Source organism: Anolis carolinensis, chromosome 1, assembly GCF_035594765.1.
Source record: "Anolis carolinensis isolate JA03-04 chromosome 1, rAnoCar3.1.pri, whole genome shotgun sequence".
Taxonomy (NCBI): domain Eukaryota; kingdom Metazoa; phylum Chordata; class Lepidosauria; order Squamata; family Dactyloidae; genus Anolis; species Anolis carolinensis.
Window position 1 is genome coordinate 219742152 of NC_085841.1, and position 27856 is coordinate 219770007.

At 40.6% G+C, this 27856-nt stretch overlaps 1 protein-coding gene across 3 annotated transcripts in view; it reads right to left on the minus strand.

Moving 5' to 3' along the window:
- pkp4 (plakophilin 4) overlaps positions 1–27856 on the minus strand; it is a 149883-nt gene that overhangs the window by 54455 nt on the left and 67572 nt on the right. For 2 of the 3 annotated variants that reach the window (XM_008119251.3, XM_003226443.4), the window contains exons 4-7: positions 18304–18338; positions 5762–5893; positions 5474–5664; positions 2617–3175 (exon numbers count right to left, since the gene is read on the minus strand). In XM_008119251.3, the coding sequence (XP_008117458.2) occupies positions 2617–3175; positions 5474–5664; positions 5762–5893; positions 18304–18338 (917 nt within the window). The remainder of the gene's footprint in view (positions 1–2616; positions 3176–5473; positions 5665–5761; positions 5894–18303; positions 18339–27856) is intronic. The other variant, XM_008119250.3, reaches the window with a different exon arrangement.

The following is a 27856-nucleotide window of genomic DNA, read 5'->3' on the forward strand; positions in this document are numbered from 1 at the left end:
CACAATACCAATCCTCAGAGATGAGAAGCAATAACTAAGAATTGATTTATGCAGATGGATGTCATAAGATTTGACAGGTAGGTGGCTGAAAGAACCTCATTAGGAAAGACTTCATCAAACTATTGAACGGCCTATCTTTATTTATGGAAATGGCTATTAGATGAGGATGCTAAATGGACAACTCAATTTATAGCTATTTTCTTTTGGAGGGAGACGCAAAAAAATAGACATAATGCAGCCAAAGTTTGCATGTATTTAGCCTTTCTACTGAAACCAAAGAGGTTTGGGCTCAGCTCTGTTTGACATGGCAACTTTTGAAAAACAAAAACACACACTTTCTGTAATTTATTTTTAAGGAAAATTTACAGAAATCCAGGTAGAAACTAGAAATGAGTTTTTTGGGCAGAATCTGATTGATTTCCTCTGCCTGTAATGTTGCTATGCATTTTTTTTCTGAGGTCATGCAGGAAGAAGGAAGAAAGAGGAGGGGTAGGCTTTCAGTTTTATTCTCCCAATTCTCCAATGTTCAGTTTTCAAGGGTCCAGGGAACTAAAATGCCTTGGCAGAGCTGGCTGGAACATGTACAAGGACAGGTGACCATCCAAGTTTCCTTTCATATCACTTTGGTTCTGCAGAGATCCTGCCTACAGGAGGCTAAACAATGGAGAAGCAAGACACTCAGAGCTGGAAGCCTTCCTTTCATATTATCTATGTCTTATTTCCCTCACTGCTGTCGGACCTACAGCTTTTCCTTTCTATGCCATTTCCTTCACATCTGTTGTTATATTGGCATAGGGTTCTTACTAATTCTTGGCCAGAATCTTTTTAGGAACTTCTTTTCTATTTTACATGGGTTAATTATGAGTATGGTATAATTAAAAATTCCATGAAAGTATTTGCATATTGGAGTACAACTATGACCTTGTATGGAGGATGGGAGTATTTAGAAAATGTTTTATTAAAAATAGTTAAAAGGTTAGCACAAATTACACTATGTAACACAATATTTGTTCCTGGGTTATAATGTCATTTCCTAATTGGTTCTATCATAAAACATGGAAAAAGTTTATTAAACTACAAAAGCTTTGTTTTTGGAGGACATCCTGCAACACATTTTGCTACATTTTTAAATTAATATCTCAGAGAGTCTCAACCAATTCAACATAGTTTGTGACAGCCACAAAAATGATGTCTCTGCAATATAACAGCTACTTTCAAAGTAAGTACTGCACAATTAAACACTTTCAGGAACAGATTTTTTTTTCCAAATTTTGTTATTAGCAAATTGATTTGAAGTTACTGACAGTAGAATTCCATTTTAGTGTTAACTTTTTCTGTTTCAATTATATGGTATTTATCTTAATCTGACTCCAGCTTTGGGGGGGAAAGGCAGGATATGAGGAAAGTTAATCATGAATTGCCAGTGTTAGAGACAATCCACGGCCATTAAAATGGAGCCGGGTTGTAGCACAGCTAGTTCATCGCCAGCAGCAATACATCACTGCCGACTAGAAGGTGACAAGTTCGAAGCCCGAGCACTCAACTGTTTAATAGCCTAGCTTACTGTCCACCTAAGCAGTTCGAAAACAGCTGCAGCTGTGAGTAGATAAATTAGGGACTGCTTAAGCGGGGAGGTTAATATACGACACCATAAAACTGCCGCTGATCGAACATAAAAAAGAACTCGGCGCCATCGTGGAAAAAAAGACAGCTCCCCCTGTGGCCGGAATTTTCACATAACCTCCTGAAACCAAAGTGGCCGCTGGCCAAAGTGAGACTTCCAGAAGCCAAAGTGCAAAACACTAAGAGGACCACAGTTTGGTAATCACTGATCTAGAGGTATCCTAATTTATGGAAAATATTATCAAATCAACATGAATGCTCAGAAGAATTTTGCACACATGGAAGAAAAATGCAAGGTGTCAATTTTCAGTTATACCAACATCTCATGCTCTCTAAAAACCTGTTCTAAGGGACTGAGACATTCTGTGGAGCAGCACAGGAGGTGGTATTGGACATGCAGGAATACCAGTAAAATCCACCTTACATCCTTTCTCCAGCACTGAAATTCCACAATATATTAGTTCCCTCCATGAAGAGAAGTCTTTCTGCATATAAAGGGTCAATGTTATGTTAGATCTAGATTAATTTTAATATTAAAATCAATAGAGTTTGATTGACTTGTCAGAATTAACTTGTCCCACTAATTTCAGTGGGACCAAAGCATGATTAATGCAGTTTGAATGACATGAGGGTAAACTGAAAGTGTGAGACCTGGCATATATTAAGCTTATTCAATTAAATTGGCTTTACAAACTATGTTCGTGTCTGAATCTTAACCACTTCTGATTAGGACATTTATTTCCTCCCCAACAACAAATGCCACTCAAGCATGAAAAAGAAGAACACTGGAAGTTTAAAACTACAGCAGCCATTTGTTCACTCCTAACAAAAATAATTTCTTTCTGTTATGATCCGAAAAAAATTAGCAATAAATTATTTGAAGTATCAATAGTTATATCTTACAGTTTCTTTTACCATTAATTCAGTGATACAATTCACTGTATTTAGAAGTTTGCACAAAATGTGAAGTTGTGTCTTTACCTTTTTACTAACCTGTAAGGCTATCAGGGCGGGGTGGAACCATTCTTTCGTAGATATCATACTGTTGTGCATATTGCTCAATGTCATGAAGTGTCCGTTGTAAAGTTGTTCCCAAATGCTGCGGGACTGCAGTCATGCCAGAACGCTTTGGTGAAGAAGATCCAACTTGACTTTGAGGAGGTGATGCCACTCTTGTCTGTGTATCATTTAAGTTAAGAGGTGAACCAACTCTGACTGCAGGCTGGTACTGAGGAGTTCCTCCATTGGGATTAGATGATTGCCTAGATGTTACTGAACTAATCCGGCGCACTGCTATTGGTGAGGCAGGTCTTTGCGTACCAAATGGAGATGCTGCTCTTTGTGCAGGTAACGTTGTGGATGAGAACACATTAGAATTAAGAGATCGTGATTCAGTGACAGATGGTGAACCATAGCCACTTCCTAAAGAAGTTCTTAATGATCCTCTTGATGGGGAAACTCCTGTAGTGGTTACATAGGATGGAGACTGGGCCCTTGATGGAACAGAGCTTACACGTCTCATGGCTCTGTTTGCAGGTATGTTTGACGAAGTCTGTTAACAAGAACAGAAATAATAATTATATTAATACACTCATCAAAAGTAATCAATTATGAGTGTCACCTTCTTCGCTTTTATAGTTACTTTCAGGGTACATTTGCAAGTTAGTTCTGATTCAAAGGAAGAATTTAAAATATGCTTAAAAGTCACTATCTTATATACCAGGAGAGATGGAGACTTTCAGACATTTTATACACTAGGCAAAGAGCAAAATCTGAAGTGACAAAAAATTCTCAACGTTTGGCCAAGATGATCTTCTAATTGGCTGGAAAAACAAACATTCACCACTTATCACTGAATAGTCAGAAGTCTTTAGTGCATGAATATGTATTTTAGAAATGGATATTTGGAAATATGATCAGTTCACATCCATGTAAATGCCTTGTTCTTGTTTGTACCCTATGTACTTTCCTTCTATTCTGCCTTTCTTCCTTCTCTTGTATTTTTTTTATACTAATTTTCTTTATAACTGTACTTTAAAAATCTAGTTTAAATGAACCATTCCATACTCTAGGAACAACATTCCACTGAAGACAACGGAATTGATTTCTGAGTAGACTGATATAAAATTGAACTTTCAGTCCAACCAACTGAAATTAATGAGACTTAAATCTCTTTCCATTTCTTGGTTTGTACATGAAGTATTTTCAAATGACTTTTCTACTGCAGCTGACATCAACAATGCATTTCGAGAATATTGAGACACCCATAGGAAAACCAAACTATACATTGAAATAAACATGATGAATTATAGTTTTTGAAAAAAGAAAAAAATCACCCAGAGAAGAGAGGAGTGGCAGAGAAGAGGAGAGAGCACAATCCTGCAAGGCTAGGATTTTTCCCATCACAGTAAGCCATGGCTATGACTTTCAAATATATTAAGTGTTACTTTCAATCCTAGTTAGAAGAATAGTTTACTTACTGTATTTTGTCTTCTTCCATACTGCATCTAATTTATTATTTATGATTTTAAATAATGTCATCTGCATAGTTTGCATGGCAAGAAATACTTTGGGCATCTGAAAAACGTGTGTCAGTGTCATAATGCATACCTGTTCTTTTGAAGGCGTGTTCTATAATCACTTGTACTCAATTGGTTTTTCTGCCTTGTTTTGTGCTTTTCTATTTCCATAAAAAGCAGTGTAATTTAGTATTAAAATAGGCTCAGTTATGCTATGGTGATATCACCTAATACTCTTCCTGGAATGGGATTTTTTTCTCTGAACTTTTTGTACTGTTATGGTCAATATTCTTTTTTCTGTATATTGATTAATTCCAGCATTTCATATGACACAAAGACAATGTAAGAAACACTGTACTCAAAAGAAAAATATCCATCTGCAGGTTGAATCTCCTTTATCCAAAAGTACTCTAAAAACTGAAACTTTTCTTCATCTGCTGCTTATTTAAGCCTTTGGGAAAGGGGACTAATCACACTCTAATGCCTCGTTGAATGTTTCCTCAAGGAGAGGACAGGGAGAAGGAGGGGAAGCTGCTTCTTACACAAGGCTCCTGTACAACTAAGATGTCCCAGACATTTCTGTGCTCGTCTTCCACCTGGACATCGGTAGTATCTGGTAGCGTGGGTGCCCTGGAAATGGACCACAAGGGCAAGCATGGAGTGATCCCATTGATCGCTGTCTGTACTCACCCCAAGGAGAATGGAAAAGATTCACTGGAGGGTGATAGGCAAAGATTTTCCCTTCCCCCCACAGCTACTTTGCTAAAAGGGCGGAAAGTGTGTTGAAAGCTCGGAAAGCTTCTAAGACATCTGCTCTTTGCATGGGGCTTATGTAAGTCCCCCTTCTGACTCTTATCCTTCCCTCACTGGGTTTCTGACAGTGGTGTAACTTTACCTCATCCTTCATTCAGTTTGTATATAGAAACACAGGTATTCCATAACCAACCCCCCCCCCCCCCCCCAAAAGAGAGAGATCTGAAAAACTACTTATCCCAAGCATTTCAAATAAGGGAGACTTGACCTGTATTATATATATAGCACATAAGTGGTAAATTTATGCAGCACCGAGAGCATAATATTCTTTCTTAATTACAGGCATTCATTGAGTGTGCCTTTTCTTGATAAAAATAATTAATTCAAAAAATGGATTATGGCCAACTTTTATTTAGCTTGGATATTGTAGTTAACTGATCACCAATTAACTGACAAACACTGCAAGTCTAAAGGCATTCGTTTAAAACAATAAAACTTTAGCTTGTGGTAATAAAGACATTTTACTATCATTTATCCATTAATCGAAATTCACACTAAAAGGGTTCAGTGATGCATACCTGAACCAAAGCTTGCCCTTCAGCCCTTGAACTTCTCACCAGATGATTATTATTGGATCCAATAAAGGAATGTTGTAGTCTGTTCTCTCCCTTTCCCAGGTTCTGACTGTTATGGAAACTGCTAACTTCCTGATACCCACTGTCAGAATACGAATTCATCTGTGTTGAACTTCTGGAGTTACCCACTGATCCTGTAGATGTACAGCACGAGACGGAAGTTATGACACAGTTATGCAAAACATCACTGAACTGAAAAACTTCACTTTGTTTAAAATTTATATAACAGACCCTCACTTTCATGGAGCGATGTTTGCTCTGGTGAGTAGAGATTTCCTTGTTCTGGCTCTGCTCCAACATGATAAGAAGTAATGTGAACACTTTCTGATGTTCTAAGCTTATTTACACCTGTATTTGGCAAATCTGAAAGTAGAGTTTCATTAATCACATATTGTATTAATATTTTATATCCATATCTATACACAGAGAACACAAAGATTTTGGTATTTCTGCTTAATTAGATGGTACAGGATATGCAAGGCATAACCAAGATAATAGATATTGTACAATACTGTACAGCATACACACAAAAACACACAATTTTGCAGGCGGAGTTTTCTTCTCAGTTTCAAATGCTCTGTAATACTTATTTGGAACACCTTGAAGCCATTAAAACATATTGTCAACTATGATAATCAGTCTTGGTCTTTAAACATAAAGCAAATGTATTTACTTCAAAGTCTTATGTAGTTTGGATTCTAAAAGAATAATAGAAAAAAAATACCAGCAAGCTTCAAACTTACAGTTAGGAATTATTTCCTATAGAAATCATTTTTTGGGCAAAACCTTTCATCCAAACAAACTCCACAAAATGATGGTACCTTTATTGGGCTAACTAAAAAGCATAAAAGGACAGGTTGCTTACCTGTAACCGTGTTTCTTCGAGTGTACTCTGTGAATTCACACTAATGGAGAAGGCTGCGCCTGCGCAGGCTCCAACGGATACTCTTCCAAGCTAAAGTTTGAAATTTGGCGGTAACCTCGCCCCTCTTCCCGGAGGGTATAAAGGGCGCCCTCCGCGCCCGCTCTCCAGTTCCTACGCCGCAAAGGCAGCGAGAAAGGGAGAGGTTTGCATGTGGGGAAGGAAGGGCGGGATTGTGTGAATTCACAGAGTACACTCGAAGAAACACGGTTACAGGTAAGCAACCTGTCCTTTTTCTTCGTGTACTCTGTGAATGCACACTAATGGAGACTAGCAAGCTGAGGTGTAGGTAGGTGGGATAGCAAACCCGATAACCAGTCTAGTGTCCAAACAACACATTTATTGAGCACAAGGTGCAAAAACAAGCAAGTGCAACGGTCAAAGAAGCGATGCAATAGCATATAGTGCAAAAAAACCGATCCTTGTTGTTAGGATCCAGAACACAATCACAACATTGTAAGTGAGCAATAGTTTGTAAGAAAATACAGAGGTAGGCATAAACTCATTCTCTGAAAACAGAGGGAGAAGTATTCAAAAAAATACATTTCAGTGCAGTGGGTAAGTATAGTACACAAGCACTACGTTAAAGAATCCCTGAGCACATCGATTACAAACGGGGTGGATGACAACGGTCAGCCTGTAAGAAGGATAAACCCGAAAACTGGTTTTGAGTAAGGCAACAACATTAGGTAAGGCAGGAGGAAAGGCCGAGTCCTTGAGGTTCTTTAAGTCCATCCTGTAGTGTGAAACAAAGGTGGATGGAGTGGACCAGATAGCCGCTCGACAGATGGAGTCGAGAGGGACGCCCCTCAGGAAGGCCGTAGAGGTGGAAAGGCCCCTCGTAGATCTAGGGCGGATCGAAGAGGGGGGGTTGGCGTTTGGCCAGCTGATAAGCGAGCTCGATGGTCTGAGCAATCCAGTGTGAGAGTCTTTGGGAAGAAAGTGGTTCGCCCAGTTTATGGGTAGCGTAAGCCACAAACAGTCTAGGTGACTTACGTATGTCCTTAGTCCTGTCCTTGTAGAAAAGGAGGGCTCTCCTGACATCGAGGAGATGGAGTTTCCGTTCCAGAGAAGAAGAAGGATTAGGGAAGAAAGCAGGAAGTATTATGTCCTGGTTCAGGTGAAAAGCAGAGACCACCTTAGGTAGGAAGGTGATGTCCGGGCGAAGGACAGCCCTGTCATGGTGGAAACGGAGATAGGGTTCGTCCACCCGGAGAGCAGCCAGTTCCGAAGGCCTGCGCGCAGAGGTGATAGCGATAAGGAAGACAGTCTTCCAAGAGAGAAGGTGAAGGTCTGCAGAGGCCATAGGTTCGAAGGGAGCTGAAGCTAGTTGAGAAAGGACGAGTTCGAGGCTCCATCCGGGAGTCGGAGGTTGAACTGGAGGGTGCAAGTTGTTGTAACCTCGAAGGAAGGTCTTAATGAGGTTGTTAGAAAAGAGAGAGGGTTGTCCCTGACGTTGGAAATGCCAGGAGAGAGCAGTGAGATAGGATTTTATCGAGGCCAGAGAAAGTTGACGATCCGCAAGGGAAAGTAGGAAGTCCATGACCAGCGGGATCGAAGTAGAGGCGGGATCGACGCGTCGGTCCCGAAGGAAAGTTTGGAATTTTGCCAGCTTGTAAGCATAGGCCTTCGATGTGGCCGGTTTGTGAGCGGCGCGAAGGATCGCCTGCAGGTCTGGGTGGAGAGAATTTAAGGAAGTATCCTCCAGGCAGTCAGGTGTAGGGACGGGACGTCGGGGTGGAGGACCTGTCCCTTCTGCGAAGATAGTAGATGAGGGAGAGTTGGGAGAGTGCGGGGAGGATCCGCACACATCCGGAGTAGCGTGGGATACCACGGCTGGCGTGGCCATGCAGGGGCGATCAGGATGGCCGATGTCGGTGTTAGATAGAGTCTCTCTATTACTCTCGAGATGAGAGGGAAGGGAGGAAAAAGATAGACGGGTTCGAGAGTCCAGTCGAGGAGAAACGCGTCTCCGAGACAGCCCGGAGTCGAGTTTGGAGGTAGTCTCGCTCCGAAGCGAGGAAGTTGAGCGTTCGAGGGGGAGGCAAAAAGGTCCAGAGCTGGCCAGCCCCAATCGTCGAAGACGGATTTCAGGATCTCGGGATCGAGACGCCACTCGTGGGGGGAGGTCGTTATTCTGTTTAGAGAGTCTGCTAGAGTGTTTTGAGCCCCCGGAAGATGAACTGCCGACAGAGTTATGTGTCTCGCTATGCACCATAGCCAAAAGTCCATCGAGAGAGCCATGAGTTTTCTCGAGCCCGTACCCCCTTGTTTGTTGATGTAGTACATGGCTACTACGTTGTCCGTTTGGATTAGAACAGACTTGTGGGGAAGAAAGCGAGCAAACGCCCGGAGGGCTTTGAAGATTGATAACAGTTCTAGAAAGTTTATGTGGTGAGACCTTTCTTGGGTGGACCACAGGTCCCTGACGGTGAGGTACGACATGTGGGCTCCCCACGCAAAATTGGAGGCGTCGGTCGTGATGGTGACTGACGGTAGGGAGGGATGGAAGGGAAGTCCCACACAAACGTTCGCTGGGTCCTGCCACCAACGAAGGGAGAGGCGAACGTGGTTCGGTACCGTGAGAAACATTGAGCTCGGATGCCGATGGGGTTTGAAAGAGTCTATAAACCATCTTTGGAGAGGTCTGAGACGTAATCTGGCGAAAGGGGTAACCATGACCGTGGAGGCCATGTGACCCAGAAGAACTTGGACCGCGTGGGCTCGGATCCTGCGGTTGCGGAGGAGGAGAGAAAGGTGCTGTTGAAGGGCTAGGAACCTGTCCTTCGGTAGGGAGGCGGTTTCCGTGATGGAGTTGAAGAGAGCTCCAATGAAGCGGATCTCTGTGGTTGGGAGGAGTTGAGACTTTGAGACATTCAACTGAAGGCCCAGCCGTTGCAGGAGAGAAAGAGTCTGTGAGACGTGGTTTTGAAGGGATGAGTGGTCGGACGCGACAATCATCCAATCGTCCAGATAAGGAAAGACCATAATGCCCTGTTTCCTGAGGTGCGCTGCCACCACGGCGACCATCTTTGTAAAGACCCTTGGGGCCGTGAAGAGGCCGAAAGGGAGAACTGTGAACTGGTAAGAGTGTCCCAGGAGCTTGAAGGAAAGGAAGCGTCTGTGGGATCGACGCACCGAGACGTGGAAATACGCGTCGCGTAAGTCTATAGAGGCGAAGTAGTCTCCGTGTCGGAGCATCGGGAGGATGGAGGCCACTGAAACCATTCGAAATTTTGAAGGCAGAATGAAGAGGTTTAGAGCCCGTAGGTCGAGGATAGGCCGAAGACCTCCGCCCCGCTTGGGAACCGTAAAGTATCTCGAGAAGAAACCTCGAGTGTCCTGCTCGGAAGGAGAAGGCTGGATTGCGCCCTTCGCCAGAAGGGAGTCGACCTCGGCGCATATTTCCGGTGAAGGGTCGGTGTGGAGGATGTGACCCGTGGGTGGCAAAGTTTCGAATTCCAAGGCATAGCCGTCTCTGACAATGCGAAGAACCCAGGCATCTGAGGTGATAGACTCCCATTCGCGGTAGAAAGGAGCTAGGCGGTCGAGAAAAGAACAGAGAGGAAGGATCTGGTCGGGGCCTAGGAACGGCATGGTAGTGGCAGTAGTAGTGGAGATAGAAAGATCCCCGAGAGAGTGGGCGTCAGGCCCGTCGTTGGGGTTGTGGCATAGCTGCAGGACCTTTGCCCCGACCTTTCGGGACCTGGTGCTGGCGGCGAGGTTGTTGCTGATGACTGTGGTGACTCGAGCTCGACGAGCGTCGAAACGGCTGGTGACGAAAAGGCTGAGGGTAGCGACGGTACCGTTGCGGGAACCATCGGGTCCGCTGAGCCTGAGGTTGATCGGTCCCGCACTTTGTTGCGAGAATCTTGAAGTCGTGATTGGACTTAAGTTTGTCATCAGTGCCAGAATTGAAAAGGCCCTGGGTGTCGAAAGGAAGGTCTTCGATCACTTGTCGAGAGGAAGAAGAGAGTCCTGAGGACCGAAGCCATGCATGCCGTCTGATCGCGACCGCGTGGGCAATCATTTTTCCGGCGGTATCACCGGTATGCTTAGCCATTTGAATTTGGTGGTGTGCGAGAGAGTCCGCCTCCTGTTGGAGGGTCGAAAGGACTGACCGGTCTTCGTCAGAAAGCTTGGCGAAGAAGGGTTGGGCTTTCTCCCAGAGGATCTGTTGATAAGCGCCCATGCAGGCCCCGTAGTTTGCCATACGGCAAAGGAGGAGAGCACCGGAGTACAGCTTGCGGCCTACCGCATCGAAGCGTTTGCCCTCTCTGTCGGCAGGGGAGTTGGAGTGTCGACCCGACGATTGGGAGGCCTTTACCACCATGGAGTTTGGGTCAGGGTGATGCTTGAGCCATTCCAAGGCTTCGTCATCGGTTCGGTACCAGGCCTCTATTTTCTTAGAGGTTGGAGGTATCGAAGATGGAGTCTTCCAAGATGCCTGGATGACGTCCAGGAGGTATGGAAGAAAAGGCAGCAAGGTGGCTGGCGGGGCTTGGGCTTGAACCCTCTTGAAAACGGGGTCGGTAACGGCCTTTGAAGTTTGTTTAATTTCCATCCCCAGAGCGTCTGCCATTCTGACCATCTGGTCGGAGAAAGCCCGAATATTATCCGTCGGGGAAGGTGGGTCGACCTCGTAGGCGTCGTGAGGCGGGGAGAGGTCGAGACCGAGAGAGACAACGGAGGCGGAGAGTATCGACTCGGGGCGTTCGATATCGGGGTCATCCTCCTCGGGCCCTTGAGGAGACCGGGGAGGAGAAACAAGCACAGAGTCCTGATGAGGTATTACCTCAGGAGCAGGGAGAGCCGGCTGTGGAGGAACGCCCTTGGACGCGGAGGCCTGGGCGGCGCGGGCTAAGCGCGTCATCTGTCTACCCCTCTCAGGTGTTTGAGCCGGGGGAAAGAGTTCTTGTCGAGCCGGAAGACGAGATGGTGCCGGCTGGGGAGCCTTAATAACTGTCCTGACCGACCGGTCGGGGGAGGCTTGAGCGTCCGCATCCGAGGACTGACCATGAGGAGAGGAAGAGGAGCGGAGGCGTTGTGCTGGTTGGATAGGAGAGGATCTCCTAGAGGAAGGCCCAGAGGAGGGGATGTCCTTCTTCGAAGACGCTGAGGAGGACGACCTCTGGATCATTCGTTTCTTTGCTGGGGGTTGTTTCGACGCGACCCTCAGCGATTTTCCCGGCGTCGGGGGAATTGGGCACACAGCTGCCGAGTCAGATTGAGCCCGTCTGGATTCCTCCTGAGCCCTCTTGAAGGCAATCTTCATGGCGGAAGAAGACGGCGGCGAAGCCAGGCGGGATCGAGTGGAAATGGCCGAAGCCACCGAACTCGAAGTTGATGAAGGGCCCATCTTGCCCAACCGGGTGGATACCGTAGCGGTGGTCACCGTGCAGGGCGGTTTGGTCGGTCGCGGTCTCGAGGTTTTCGAGGTTTTAGATGATACCGACGGAGCAGGCCTGGACGCCATCGAGGCCGAGGTGGAAGTGGAAGCCTCAGGAGCAAGAGTTTTTTCGTAAAGAGCTGCACGGAGTCTCGCAGCTCTATTTCTTCTGGCCTGAGCTGTAAAGGCCAGGCAAAAACGGCAGGTACCGACGACGTGGCTTTCGCCAAGGCAGAAAAGGCACTTAGCGTGGCCGTCGGAATCTGGAATCTTAGCGGCACACTGAGTGCACCGTTTAAAACGCGTGGTTGACATAAGAACGAAGAGTCCGAAGTGAGCTTTGCGGCGGAAAAAAAGGAACTGGAGAGCGGGCGCGGAGGGCGCCCTTTATACCCTCCGGGAAGAGGGGCGGGGTTACCGCCAAATTTCAAACTTTAGCTTGGAAGAGTATCCGTTGGAGCCTGCGCAGGCGCAGCCTTCTCCATTAGTGTGCATTCACAGAGTACACGAAGAAAAAACATGATTCAAACTTTTGAAGCCTCTTCATCACACAAAGATGTTGAGAACTGGTGCACCCCAGCAGGAATTCACCTTGCCCTTGGCACTAACCAAGAATCCAAATGTCATAATAAAACAGTTTATTAATAAAAACACATATAAAAATGGAAAACCACCATAAGAAATTGGAAAGGCAAAATTCAAGAGATAATAAGGAAAAAGAGTCATACAAGCAAATAAGTCAGACCCAACTGGTAATAGGAAAACAATCCAAAGGTAATAATCACAACAGTTCAAAGCTGTCTCAGGGACTAAGTACAGGAACCCCAAATCCAACATGAGAGTAAACCCAGGAAACAAGGATCAAAGCATGAATATGAATTCCAAAGTAAATCCATAAAACAAGAATTAAAACATGAGCATGAATTCAAAAGTAAATACATAAAACAAGAACCAAAACATGCATATGAATTCAAAAGCTAGACGATCTAAACCTGTTATGCTTAAGCATCCATAATCTTGGGTCTTGAAATAGGACCTGAACTGGAAACAAGACTTGAGATCCTCACTTGTAAAGCAATGTTGCCTGACCTAAAATCCCAACAGGACGCTCTCTGACTTAAGGGCTGAAAAATATGAAAGCATTCCTTTAACCTTGAGGTAACTTACTTTGCACCTCTTTTTCACGTATTCTTTCAGATTTCCTGCACCTAAAGTTCTCCCTCCTCAGAAGCATCCTGATATGTCTATCTAAGCCAGCTGCTCCCTCAACTGAGATATCTCTCAAGTCGTTATAATCGGTTGCTAAGCTTCTTGTGAATGAAAGGTCCTCTCCCTGTCGGTTGGATTCCAGAACAGTTCCACTTTCAAATCCGTCTCAGAGATAGCATCTTGCTCCAAACCCTCCTCCTTTTCCTCACCTACAGAGTCATCTCTAACTCTCCTAGGCCCTGAAATCCCAATCCCCTCATCTTCATCAGGCTGAACCACAACAAGAATCATACAGGAGAAAAAAAGTGATGAATTTAAAATCACAGGTCTACATTTTGTGTACAATGCTTTCAGTTAAGATGGTTCTGAGGGATTTCAATGCAGACAAGAACCACATCCCCTATTGACCATGTCCTGATTAGGGACAAAGAGCAAAAATAAGACAATAACATTTCATCTCCATTAATAACAGAAAAGTAACTTTTATCGGGATCTAGTTGTCTTCATGTGCAAAGCTAACTGTTCATTTCTTTGGCATTCCAAGGTTTCACATAGAACAGCTGGATTTCAAACAAAGCGACTTTTCTGTTGCTAATGGAGTTGAAATTTTACTACCTGTCTTTTATTGCTCTTTGTCCCTAGTATTCATTAGGCCAATAAGAGTTGTTGTCTATATTTACATCCCTCAATATTATCTTAATTGATAACATCACAGAGAGAATGTAGGTTTTTCCTAAATGATTTTTGACATCTTTGCCTGATAAACAAGCCAGTGAAGATTCAAATCTTAAATAATGTATTTTATGCATAGGAGTAAGGCTAATAAATGTATTACTGCTTACTTTTCTTTAAATACCAGAGGCTAAAAACATATATTAGTCCCATTGAAAGCAGACTCATGAAATCAATAACATTTGCCCTGGTGTTGACTTATCAAGTTTTTATAGATTCAATGAATCTACTTGTGCTGAGAATGAACAAATAGGTCTGTGGTATCAACAAAAGGATTTTAGGATGAATTTTTATTTTAGGTAATTTTTATTTTCAGGGCAATTATATCAAAAGTAGAATGTGTGTGCCTGTGCTAATACCAAAGATGTCTATCTGTATGAATACCAAAGATGGTGGCCATGTGTGAAGAATATCACATTGCAACTACTATGAAAAAGCTCATTTTGTTATCTCTGCAGCCTTACTATATGAGGTAAAATGTTCAGTGAGAAACAAGGTGTTGTTGGTGGTGGGAGGACATTTCCTGAAGCATGTTTATGATAGTTAGCAGAGAAAACTGCTACTGAGCTGAGTATTATTTCATGCTGTTCTGAAGATTTTTCTTGTTTATAGTTTTATTTATATATGTAGTATATATATATATATATATATATATATATATACACACACACACACACACACTTTTAAACAAAATTCACAAGAAAGCTATGTTGTAATCCAACTTTAATTACGACTGTAAGTCAGTTTGAGAATTGGATGAGGCGTAATATAAATATTTTATATCAATGCATTTTAAATAAGTGGATTTCAGCTTTTTCGACCTGGTGAAAACATGATTTGCCTAATAAAATGAGGCGAATATAAAAATTCAGGGAAAGATAGGGGAGGGAATACTAAGCATCAAAGATAAAATCTAGTAGACTTTCCACTTGTTTTTTTGTTTTTGTTTTTTTGCCTAAGCCACCGTCTACCACACATCATTGCAAACCAATTGTGAAGTGAGTTTCAAAGGCTATTAATGCTATCATATATTTTTTTGGGGGGGGGGGGGGATCCAAAAACAAAACTTAAATTTGGTACATGATGAGCACTATGCTGATGTGCAGAAATACCCTGTTGTAGTCTCCCGTCATTTCATAGATCCTCAGGCTCTCCCTAGCACTCATTGGAATTGTTTGCTATTTTATATAAGTGCCATTGTATTAGGCCGTTGTATATCATAGGATTTCAGCAGGGATCCTGCAACCAAACCCCAGCAGATACTGAGGGCACACTGTAATACAAATTGAAGGCAATGTATATTCCTTTTGCTGTTAAAAAGGATGTGCAAGGAGGAAACAAAAACCAAAACAGCATCAAAACAACTACAGATTAATTGCATAAAGAGAAGCATCCTTGCATCTTAGAGGATTCAAAGTTGAATACAGAGTGAAAAGCTATAATTTACAATTAATTTTATTTGAAAGTAGCATTTCATTTGCTAAGAATCATCCCTTTAAGAAGCTAAATCATACTGAAGGTTTACTATGGAAGCAAAATGTAGCAATTGGCAGAGTAGCCATAACACATTAATGAGCCACAGAACCAAAAATAGGAATGTCATTATGTGTCTGCTCCATGTTGATGGTTTGTTGCTTTTAATATAGTTTCCATGACAGAAGTTCACTAAAGTCATTATACACTTGTGTTGAGGTTGGTATTGTATTCTATTCTGTTTAGCAATATTCAAAATGCAGTCTGGGCATATTGCTCTTCTGCACCTTGTGTTATAATAACCACAGTTTTTTTTTCAGGGACAGATGATTAATGGGAGATATGCATCAGATCTAGCATAACTAGGAGGGGAAATCCTCACCCAAATCTGGATACAAAAAGCTAGACAATTCTAGTGTTGAGAAAAGTTACCTTGTAACCAAAAGGATGGATTGTGTCAAAAAGGACATATATTAGCAAAGAACTGCCTGTAACTAATAACTGCATTGCACCATTTGTTTTATTTATGCAGGACACTTATGGCTTGCATTTTTGTTTATTTTGAAGTATAAAAATTGAAGAAAATAACCACAACAAAATATGAGAAAAAATAACAAAGTAAATTAAAAACCCATTTAAAAACTCTAATTAAAACAGTTACATAGAAGGGCCAGTGACACGGTAAGATACTAATGAAAGGTAGGTTATCAATCTATGATAGTACCACACTAATTTTCAAGTTCTCTAGTGTTGAGGAATATTTTTCACACTAATTTGTGTACTTGTACCAGCCGGATCTGTTAGGCCCAGGTGTCACCCTTTACAAACTCAAACTGCGAAAGGAACAATGCACATTATACACACATGGGGTACTGGCATAATGCTCTCTTTCATGAAGCTTTTCTTCTATTACAGATCTTCTAGATCATCTGACAGCCATCTGATGGCGCAGGCTGTGCTCTACAAAAACTCACACCACAACAGCCCTTTAGTCTTTATGGCGCCAGAAATCCCGTCACTGTTCTAAAAAAAATGCTTTATGAACACAATTTGAAAGCCATTGTTCAAATAATAGCTCCATAATAGATTATTTGTAACCAGATGTAGCATACAAGAATCCTGCTCATTTTGACTGCCGCAATAATAAAAATAGGAACAATAGCATCAAATACCTCTTACTATCAACACCAACACTAAGTTTATAACTCATCTTTTTTTTCATAAAGGGTGGCCAAGGAAGTTTGTACAACAACGGGGTGGGGGTGGGGTGTGTGTGTACAAAATTAAATAAAACAACAGCCAACCCCTCCTTCCAATTTACAGCATGTTTAAAGGCAAGAATCAGCTCTAAAAGCAGCAGATGATACAAGGAAATACTGAATTGCCACGGTTTGTCTGTTTTTTCTCCCCTTTGGTTCAATTTTCTCCTCCCTGTCATAAACTGATGAATGTGGAAAATAGTACCTAAGATTATTTTTTTTAAGGATGCACAGCTTGCTTTCTTATCAGGACATATAACTCGATTCCAGAGATTTGGAAATAAATTGCGGGTCCTTAAAGATTTACAAGTTTTATTTGGCATTTTTCCTGGACTCTAGCCCATTTCACCAGGTTAATGAGTATGTAACCTCACTTGATGGATACACTCCCTGCATCAGCTACTGGAGCCTGGAGTCTATGAAAGCTTATGCCAAATAAAATTCTAAGCCTTTAAAATGCCACAAGACTTTTTGTTGTTTATTGCTGCAACAGATTAATAATGCTACCCCATCCTTGAGAGATTTAGAAATGGAGTAGCACTGATGGTAGTTAGCACATGGAAAGGCAGAGAAAGACCTCTTTTTTAAGAAACAGTAATATTACGTATATGGTGAAATATATAGCTAACACTAATAATACATGATCATGTACACAAGATATACAGAGATACCTGTAAAGAAAAAGTAATGGGTAGTGCTGGTAAACATCAGCAAACTGTGAAGAGTACAACCATTACAATTACTTATATAGATTTCATTGATTATAAAACTGTAAAAGAGAGGTATGGAATGTATCCTTAAATTATAATATATCGATGGAAATGAGGGTTTTTAGGGGGGGAATTAAAAGATCAGAGTGATAAAAGAAAACCATGCAACCCTGTTGGTCAGGAATTCTGGATATGATGTTTGTTTAGTGGTTGATTCATAAATGTATGGCAGAGGAAACAATACTTGTTCAGGCCTAGGTGGTAGGGTTAAGAGTTTGTAAAATGTTCATCGTTTTGTCTTCTTTTAACATTGTATGTTGTTAATTATTTAATTAAAATGAATTAAAAAACCTTTAAAAGGCATTTTTGCACACATGCCCCCAAACAATCTGAGGGCTGAATTGAAAGACATCACTGTGTTTTTATGGGATATAACGGAAACATCTCTTGGAATCATAGGTGCTTTTTATATAAATATAAATAAGGTTTTTTTTCTGCTGGTGGTACTATAATGAGTGTGCAATGGATAGCATCTTATAATAGAAAAAAAATGTAAATATGCTAATGGACCTTGTAATAGCCTAAAGACTAACTTAGAGGATGAAGTTGGTAGCATAAGTTTTCACAGTCTATTTTCTCAGAAGCAGGTGCTATAAGATCCCTTTGCATCCTGATTATCTTAGTGAAATGGATTTCAGAAAAATTCTGAATATTTTATCCAAAAATAGGCTTTGATGTGATTAAAACCTATTTATATTTGCATTCAATGTAACATGAATTAGTTTAACTGAGAACAATTAACTAAGTGTGAATCCACAATGTAGAATTAATACAGTTTGACAACACTTTAATTACCATGGCTTCATGCTATGAAATCCTGGGATTTGTAGTTTGATGAGCACAAAAGGCTAAAGACCTTGTAAAACTACAACTCCCATGATTTCATAGTACTGGGCCATGGCAATTAAAGTGTTGTCAAACTGAAATAGTTACAATCTAAGTTACATTAGAATTTATGGAACCTGAGGCATTTTTAGAGGGTATACCTTATAGACAAAATAATTGCAAAACAACTGTACCTGCAGATCTCCAGGGAAATGACTTTTCAGTAGAGCTATAAAAAAAGAAAGAAGAAACATAATTAAACTTTTTTTCTTTCTGCTTCATGAACAGAGTTTGATCGGCACCCAAAGTGTAGAAGGAGTCCAGGAAGTCAAAAGGACTTCCAAGTCCTTTTGACTCAAGAGAGATGAGGAATGGGAATTCTGTGCCTCTATTGAGTCAAGATCATGATAACTCCTGAAAGAGGTAGACGTGGATGTGGATATGGAATAAGTTTTTGTTACTACATGTATGCTTATGTTTTACTAATTTTCCAGATAAATTTCTATCAGATGCATGTATATATTTGAACATTAATATACTGAAAGACATTGATAAAATATGCACATTTAGATTTTTGTGGACATAATATATACATCAGAGCAAATCCAGAAAAATATATTGGCTATACTTCACAAACTGCCAGTCTACCAAAAAAGAAAATAGTACCACATTTCACACTACCATGCAGAAATCCATTAAAATGCACTACTTGTCTAAGTAGGTTTTTAATACCAGCTTTTCATAATGTCTAGTAAGTACAGAGCTAAAGGCAATGAAGAGTATTTCTGCTCCCTTCTGCGACTGCATTAAGAATTTGTTAAAATGTAAAAAAAAAAAACCTCTTCAAAGAAGAAATGTGTTTTCCTCTTCTACTTTAACATTTACAACATAGGGCTGCAAGGTTGGATAAAGGGCTTCTGTAACTGTTAATTTCATGGCAGTAAGAGCTGTTTAACAGTGGAATATGCTGTCTCAAATTGTGGTGGAGTCTACTTCTTTGGAGGTTGGATGGTCATAGGTTGGGAGTGTTTTGATTGTGAATTACTGTATGCCAGAGGATCAGACTGGATGACCCTTGGAGGCTTGTCCAACTCTAGGATTCCATGCTTCTCTGAGTCTTTTTGCTCTCCACAAGCCAGTAAATAACTCTGTTGGAAATGTATAACACAGTGAAAAGGGTTGAGGGGGTGGGGGGTTAGAGGGAGAAAATGTGCCACTGTTCTGCCTTATGGATCTTGCCACAACTTGTTAATGATTAGGGTTGCATGGGCCCTGTCCCATATCTAACCTGGAAACCCCAATACAGTATGATGTAAAATGCATGTTTCCTTGGAATGTTTCAATTCCAAACACATTAAGTGGAAGCTGGCTATTAACGGTGGTTATAATATATATCCTAAAGATTTTGTAAAAGTGCCTGAGCTTGTGACACTTTGGTGGAAAGTTTGGGAATATAAACTGGTGGTTTATGGCAATCTGGAGAGAAGGGAAGATAAATGTAATCTGACTTGCTACTCTGGATCTACAGATGCTCTTATGAGTTTCAGGTACTCTTTCCCCTAAATCAGTCAAGAAATACATACAGTTGAACAGTTGGTGATAGAATTCACATCAACATATGCATTTTATTCACATTTTACCTCATTCATATGTAATAATGACTATCCAGTGTGAACAGAAATATTGAACATTAAATTACAGTCAGCCTTCTACATTTTCAGGTTTCCCTTCCTGTGGGATATGGGAGGACTATTTCTCTGGAACAACGCTACTCTCTCTACTGTGCCACTCAAAAGTGATGTCATTGAAATAGTATCTGAATACTGTAAAGCTCAGCAAAACTATATGAGGGGATCAGCAAAGTAATATGGATATTTCAGCAGAATAATAGCATTTTCAGCAAAATATCAATGCCAGCCAACAGTCCAATACGACAAACATCAGCAAGTTTTATCAAAAATATAATCATTTAGGGAAAATGTCATATGTGCAGAGTGGACCAGGGTCAAACCAATGTTTTCATTAATAATTATCAACAATGTATGTCCAATTATTACTTTTAAAAGTATAACTTCATTTTGCAGATCATATTTCCAAAGAATATGCATGTGCATAGAACAAGGGTCCTCAAACCTTTTCAGCCATGGAGTCCTTTTTGAAGTAAAAGTTTCTTACGGAGCCCCAAGAAATGTATTTTTATTATATTATATTAAATGTAAATATATCAGGCATGGGCCCGGCTAGCGGCAGATAGGTGGAGAGTGTTTGTGTGAACTAAGTCACACCGTGCAATATAACCAACATAAACTTAACAGTAGTCCAGTGGAAGACCCCCATGGCCAACTGCCTTCTGCCATGCATCTTGTAAGGAAAAAAAATCTATTCTTTCCTTTAATTTTTTTTAGCATTTAGAGAAGCAGTGATATTGCTAAAGAAAAAAAATTGGAATGACACAACAGTGAAATATTGAATCCATTTCTTTTTTCTCCATTTAGGCAGAAATGACAGTTAATAGCTGCTTTTCTGTGAAATACTCTGTCAAGTAAACCACTTCAATAGGGAAACTATGGACCAAAAGTGGTGTTTGCAGCAGAAGATTAAGGAGTCTTGTGTGTATGTATGTATGTATGTATGTATGTATGTATGTGCCTTCAAGTCACTTGTTAACTTCTGGTGACCTTCTGAAGTTCATCAGAGTTTCTTAAAAGGTAAAGGTAAAGGTTTCCCCTGACATTAAGTCCAATCATGTCCAACTCTGGGGGTTGGTGCTCATCTCCATTTCTAAGCCGAAGAGCAGGCGTTGTCTGTAGACACCTCCAAGGTCATGTGGCTGGCATGACTGCATGGAACACCATTGCCTTCCCGCTGGAGCGATACCTATTGATCTACTCACATTTGCATGTTTTCTAGATGCTAGGTTGGCAGAAGTTGGAGCTAACAGCGGGCGCTCACTCCGCTCCACAAATTTGAACCTGGGACCTTTCGGTCTACAAGTTCAGCAGCTCAGCGCTTTAACACACTGAGCCACTGGAGGCTCCCAGAGTTTCTTAGGTACAGAAAATTCAGAGGTGGCTTTGCCGGTTCCTTCCTCTGAAATATAGCCTACAGAACCTAGGACAGTGATGGCAAACCTTTTAGACATTAGTGCACCAATGGGGCTAGGGTGGTGGTGGTGGGCACTTGGGGGGTGACTAGTGGTGTGGTGGCGAGCTGGGATGGTGAGTGGGGGGGGGAGGTGATTGAGTGAGGGGGGCCCTCCCAGTCCCCTACTATCACCTCTTGAGGATAAGCTACATTTTAAGTTGTGTGTGTGTGTGTGTGTGTGTGGGGGGTCCTCAATGTAATACTCAGAAGTCCAATCTCAGCTTCTCAACTTTGGAGTACCCTTCCAAGATTGAACATTTATTTCTGATGTTTAGATAAGAGTGCTTGTATATATAGACCTAGAATAAACTATTTATGTTGGCTTTCTAGTTGCTGAATGCAGGCATTTCTGCAATTGGTCAGTGAGATCACTGACCAATTGCAGAAACGTGTCCAAGTGGAAGTATGTAGAGGGTGAATGAAGAACAACATCTGGAAGCATACAATGGGTAGCTAAGTTCCTTAACTGTAGGATCAGGAAATTATTTTAACTCTTGATTTTTGGCAGGTTCAGGGCAAACTCCTCCACACAATCACTAATTAGCTTGTGTAAATCACAAGTATAGCAAGACATGATAAAAGTCATTAACCTATACAGCCTTGTAGTGGGCTAAACAAATTCACTGAAGATAACTGTTGGGAGACCTACTGGCCACGATGACTAAATGGAACTTTTCAGAATATGGGAAGTGCAACCTCAGAGATAAGCAACAGGAGGACAGATACAAGCAATCTCTAATTCTTGATTCCAATATTTAGTTCCATAGTCAGAAGCAGATTACTAGAATTTTTATTTTGCAGATGCAGTGAGATAATTCTTAAGCATTTCGTTTCTGACTCTTTCTATATTCCCAAGAAGAGTGCTGATAAGCCCAATCCAAAATAAGTATGCTTACACGTTACTATTGGACATCAAGCTAAAAGATGTTGAAGAATAATTCTCAAGGAATGCATCTCCAATTTCTAATAATAAATAGTGTTTCAAGAGATATTAGAGACTGAATAGTAATTGAAATGCAAGGACAAATCCTGGTCTCATTGCAAATCCCTTCTTCCAGAACACAAGCAAAGGAGAAAATAGTACAAAAGAGAATAAAGGAAAGAGGCAGATGATATTTTCAAACAGGACGGTATGTTAGTAACACAGTAGTGTTACACAGTTAGTAACAGTAGAGAGAAGGTGACTGTAGCCGTACTAGCAGTAGGAGACACCCCTGCTCTCAGAAACCAAAGTCGTGTCATCTACATGTTGGTTGCAGCTCCACTGGAGAGGACATAGAGTGGGTGAGACATTTAGCATGCTAGTGGTACATAGGAGAATCCGCACATTGTGATCAAAGATGGGTATGTGTCCTTCAAAGAAAGGATGAGGATACCACTGTTATCTTCAACCACTGAGCAGTGACAACAGGAGGTGTTCTCATTTTAGTCTTTAGGGGGTTGGCCAAAGATTCTCCATTCCCCAATATTTTTAATGTGTGGTTATGATAAAGTAATTTTTCTATTTTTTGGAAAAAATATTATAAAGGCAATTAGAGTCTTTCCCAACAACTGCTTTCCCTCCTTCCCTCCTTTACTAACTGAACTAGAAATGTTATTCAGATGGTAGATAAATATGATACTGGCATTGTTAAAATATGTACTTTGGAAATATTCAGGACGCTGCCCTCCCATTATGAGCCTATTTTCCATGTGGCTCCTGTTAATTGAATCATGCTCATTGATTGCTGCATACTGTGATGCCTTTAACAGAAGTTTTATCACAAAAATTGTTCTTAAATACATCCTGAAATTTCAGAAGGATTGCCCCATAAATTAAGAGAGAGAGAACTGAAAGAATAGCTTGGAACATATTACTGGTTACTGCATTGCAGTAATCTCCAGCCATTACAGATCCAAAACATCTTTAAACTGAATTCACAATCTGATTTTTTTGAAAGGAGCATAACAAAATTTACTAGTGGACTCCGTCCAACCATAATTAAAGAGCAAGTGTTCCTAAGCAACAAATCACATGCCTTTTCTTGACCATATGCATGTCTATTGTCTGAGAGTTGGCCCCCTTTTCCTGAAACATTAAACAAATAGTGCAACTGATATAAAAATTTAAGCATGCACCATCCATTTAATGAAGATTGCATAAAAGCAAATGGGATGCATACGCTCGCATATATTTAAATGGATTATTGTAAAATTACAAGACTGGGGTTGGAATGATGATGGCAAAATGATATATAATAAAGAACACTTCATTAACTTAGAAAATGAACAAAATTTCTTAGCCAAACATATTTGATTTAATAGATTGAATAAACAATTAATTTTAAAAACTGCAGAAATATATTTTAACACTCCTTAAATTAAGAACTTTCAAAGGTTTACATACAATAAATTTCAAGATATATAGTGTATTCAGTGTATAGGGAATTAGAAGCACTGATATCATTCCCTCTATTTGCAGAGGTCAAAAGTGGGTTTTATGCAGACATGCACGCGTGTGCACACACACACACACACAAAAGAAAGGTTATATCAGCAGGTTTTGGGAAATCATCAAAGGCCACAGAAAAGTATGCACAATAGTGGAGGGGGAAAGAACTCAAACACAATTTAGCACCATTAACTGAAAAAGGAAACAGAACTGGCAAGTCTAGAAGTGTTAGGTGAAGATCAAGACATGCTGGAGGGTTGCTGAAGACATGCTGAAACGTCACAGGAGAAGCTGGTTATGACAAATGCAACAATGCCCAGAAGTATTATTACAAATTGAGCTGAAACTGAGACTGTGTCTCCAGTATTATCAACAGTTTAAATCTACACTTTAGATTTTAATTAACGTTGGGCCATACGGTTATATTACAGGCTGGTTACATCACAGGCTAGATGGTGAAAACCACCAAAGTTGCTTACATTGGTGCTGCAATGTAATCCACTGTTAATATGACAGGTCAGCAACAGGGCTGAGGTTGCTTTTATATTTTCAGTTGATTTTTAAAATAGTTTTTATTTATGTATTTACTATATTCATATCCCACCCTTCTCAACCCCCAAGGGGACTCATGGCAGCTTACAAATAGGCAACAATTAAATGCCTTCAAAACAATGTACAATTAAAATAAACATTTAAATTAAAATTAAGATTAAGATTAAAATACATAAAACATTTAAAAACATTACAATCACTATTAAAAATCACTCTATTGACAATTGTAATCCAGGCCATTCCAGTAGTCATTGCATGTAATTCAAATCCATCTATTGCACTATAATTATTCTCTGAAGGCTTGATCCCAATGCCACGTTGTCACTCTCTTTCTGAATGTCAGGAGGGAGGGGGCTGATCTAGTATCACTGGGGAGGGAGTTCCACAGCTGAGGGGCCATCACTGAGAAGACCGTGTCTCTTGTGCCCACCAGTTGCGCCTGAGAAGGAGAAGGGACCGAGAACAGGGCCTCCACAGAAAAAATGCCCTCCACAAAATACTCCGTGTGTCTCAAGTTATGCAAGATCAATTTGAAGTGGCTCCTCAAAATGACAAATCCATTTCTCATGTACATGCAGATGCTACCTGCATGCAGAATTATTGAAAAAAATAATGTCCAAAAGAGTTGCATGTTATATAGACACACAATACAAAATATTTTGTGCTAGTTTAAACAGTCCCTGTCAAAATCCCATTGATGATATTAGGGTATGCTACTATAAACTTGTTATGGGGTCTCACTTACTTTTCATCAATATAGATAGGCATGAATAACACAGAACATATCAGTAGTTGTGCAGGATTTTGAAAATTGGAATATCCTGTTCTTATGTCCTAGAGATCAAAATATGAATCAGTTCAAAAAGATAAACCATTGTAATATTTTACATATATCAAAAGATCTTTACTGTTGCTCCAGTTTTCCATCTGAACTCAGTTGGAATTTATGACAGATGTTTTCATAGACAGATGTTTTAATGGGAGAATACATAGCTTCAATTAATATAGTATGACAAAAGCAGTAAGAAATTTACAACTAAAATTTAAGTGTAGTATTTTTTTCAGAAAGTATTTCTCATACAAAGATAAAAATATAGATTTTTATGAATATAAAGTTCTTTATATTGCTTATGCTAGACCACAGTAGCATGACGATATGGAAAATAATTCCTCCCCCCAGCTTCTGCAGAGCCCCATTGGCCATTTGGGGCTATTTCCACTGAAGCCATTTTAGTGTTAGAGAAGCCTTTTTCAAAATATCTGGTTTACCAGCCATCTCAGTGGGTAGAAATTATCACAACGGGGGAACCAACACCCCCTTGAAAAGAGAATTGGGGCATATTGGTCATATTTATGGCAATAAAAAGATTTCTCTAGCACACACAAAAAAGTCACAGTCCTAGCCCTGAGTGGCTAGATGCAATCCATGATCCTAAAAGCAGTGATTCTGCTCATGATTCTAGTCTTCCCGTTAACTCTCAGCAGGCGTTTCAATATTCACCCATTCTGCTATTACCTTTTATTTTTCAATGATCATATTTATTTATTTACAACATTTCTGTCCCGCCTTTCTCAACCCCGAGGGGGACTCAAGGTGGCTTTACAACATAGGCAACTATTTGATGCTTTTAAAAACACTGTACAATAAAATAAACATTTAAAATAGTTATAAAATACAATTAAAACAATTAAAAACATTTGTGGAGAATACCAACACAATTAATCACGTGATCCACATACATAGTCCGGGCCATTCCAATAGTCATTGCACATCTTTACACTGTGGCTACTGAAAGTTCAATTCATATTGGATGGTCTCTGTGTGTGTCTGTGTGTACGTATGTATGCACCCTCATAGTATGCACTCCCTTGTTTCTCAGCAGCTTCACTGACTACAATGTCAGGGACACTCATCAGTTAGATTTTACAAGGAACAACTCCAATTAAATACAGTAGAGTCTCACTTATCCAACACTCGCTTATCCAACGTTCTGGATTATCCAATGCATTTTTGTAGTCAATGTTTTCAATACATCGTGATATTTTGGTGCTAAATTCGTAAATACAGTAATTACTAGGGGCCGGGCTGTGGCGCAGCTGTTGAGCAGCTGCCTTAAATCACTCTGACCATGAGGTCATGAGTTCGAGGCCAGCCCGTGGCGGGGTGAGCACCCGTCAATTAAAAATAAAAAATAGCCCCTGCTCGTTGCTGACCTAGCAACCCGAAAGATAGTTGCATCTATCAAGTAGGAGATAAGGTACCACTAAAGTGGGGAGGCAAGATTAACTAATTTACGACCTGGAATGAGGAAGTGCCGTCAGTGTGGATGATGAAGCAGCTGCTCCCCCCTGTGGCCAGAATCGAACATCCCCTCAGAAGAACGTTAATTTGCCTCTGCGTGTGTCTCTCAGTCTCTGTTTGATGTGTTTATGGGCATTGAATGTTTGCCCTATGTATGTTATAATGTGATCCGCCCTGAGTCCCCTTCGGGGTGAGAAGGGCGGAATATAAATACTGTAAATAAATAAATAAATAAATAATACTACATAGCATTACTGCCTATTGAACTACTTTTTCTGTCAAATTTGTTGTATAACATGATGTTTTGGTGCTTAATTTGTAAAATCATAACCTAATTTGATGTTTAATAGGCTTTTCCTTAATCTCTCCTTATTATCCAACATATTCGCTTATCCAACGTTCTGCCGGCCCGTTTACGTTGGATAAGTGAGACTCTACTGTACTGTTTTGCAATTTATAAAATGATGGAGTTTGAAAAGATCACAAAGATTCTCCAATCCAACTCCATTTTTGCCATGAAGATATACACAATCAAAGCACTTCCGACAGATAGCTATCCAGCTTCTGCATAAAAATCTTCAGAGAAGGAGACTCCGCTGGACTCCCAATTCCACTGTCAATCAGCTCTCACCATCAGAAAGTTCCTCCTAATGTTTAGGTGGAATATCTTTTCCTGTAATATGAACTACTGTAATACTTGCTGTAATATAGCATGGAGGCTGAAGCGAGCGAGCATCAGACCATTTTGAATAGAAAATACTATTTCACAAAACTAGCCTACTAATTTATTTATAGTTTCCACAAAAGGGCAGGAATTTATGATATTTCATAGATATGTTCCAGACAGTACTAACTAGTTCCCAATCTTATCATCTCAGTTTCTTTGCAGTTTTTAAAAAAACTTTCTACTATTGTTCTAATATACAGATTTTTAAAAAAACTGATATGCATTAACAAATGTAGTTGTTCTCTGTGAGGTTCGATTTTAATGCAAATATATATGTAAATAAACTTTTAAAATGGAACTGCAATTCTAACAGATTTATTATACACTGCGAGCAACTTCTTTCCAACTTTCATCCCTTTCCATCTCCCAAAGTGGAGATAGGTCCGTGGCTCTCCACATCCATATACTAAGATGTGAACTACCAAATTTAACAGAAGAAACTGCTATACATGGGTGGGGGTGGTTCCTTATGCAAAGCTGTAGAAACACAAAGCCTATATACTGTGTGGTGTATCAATCTGTCAAATAAACTCTCTTGATGGGTCTGTTTTTCCCTTTGTCACTAGCAAATAATGCAGTAATGTAATGCTT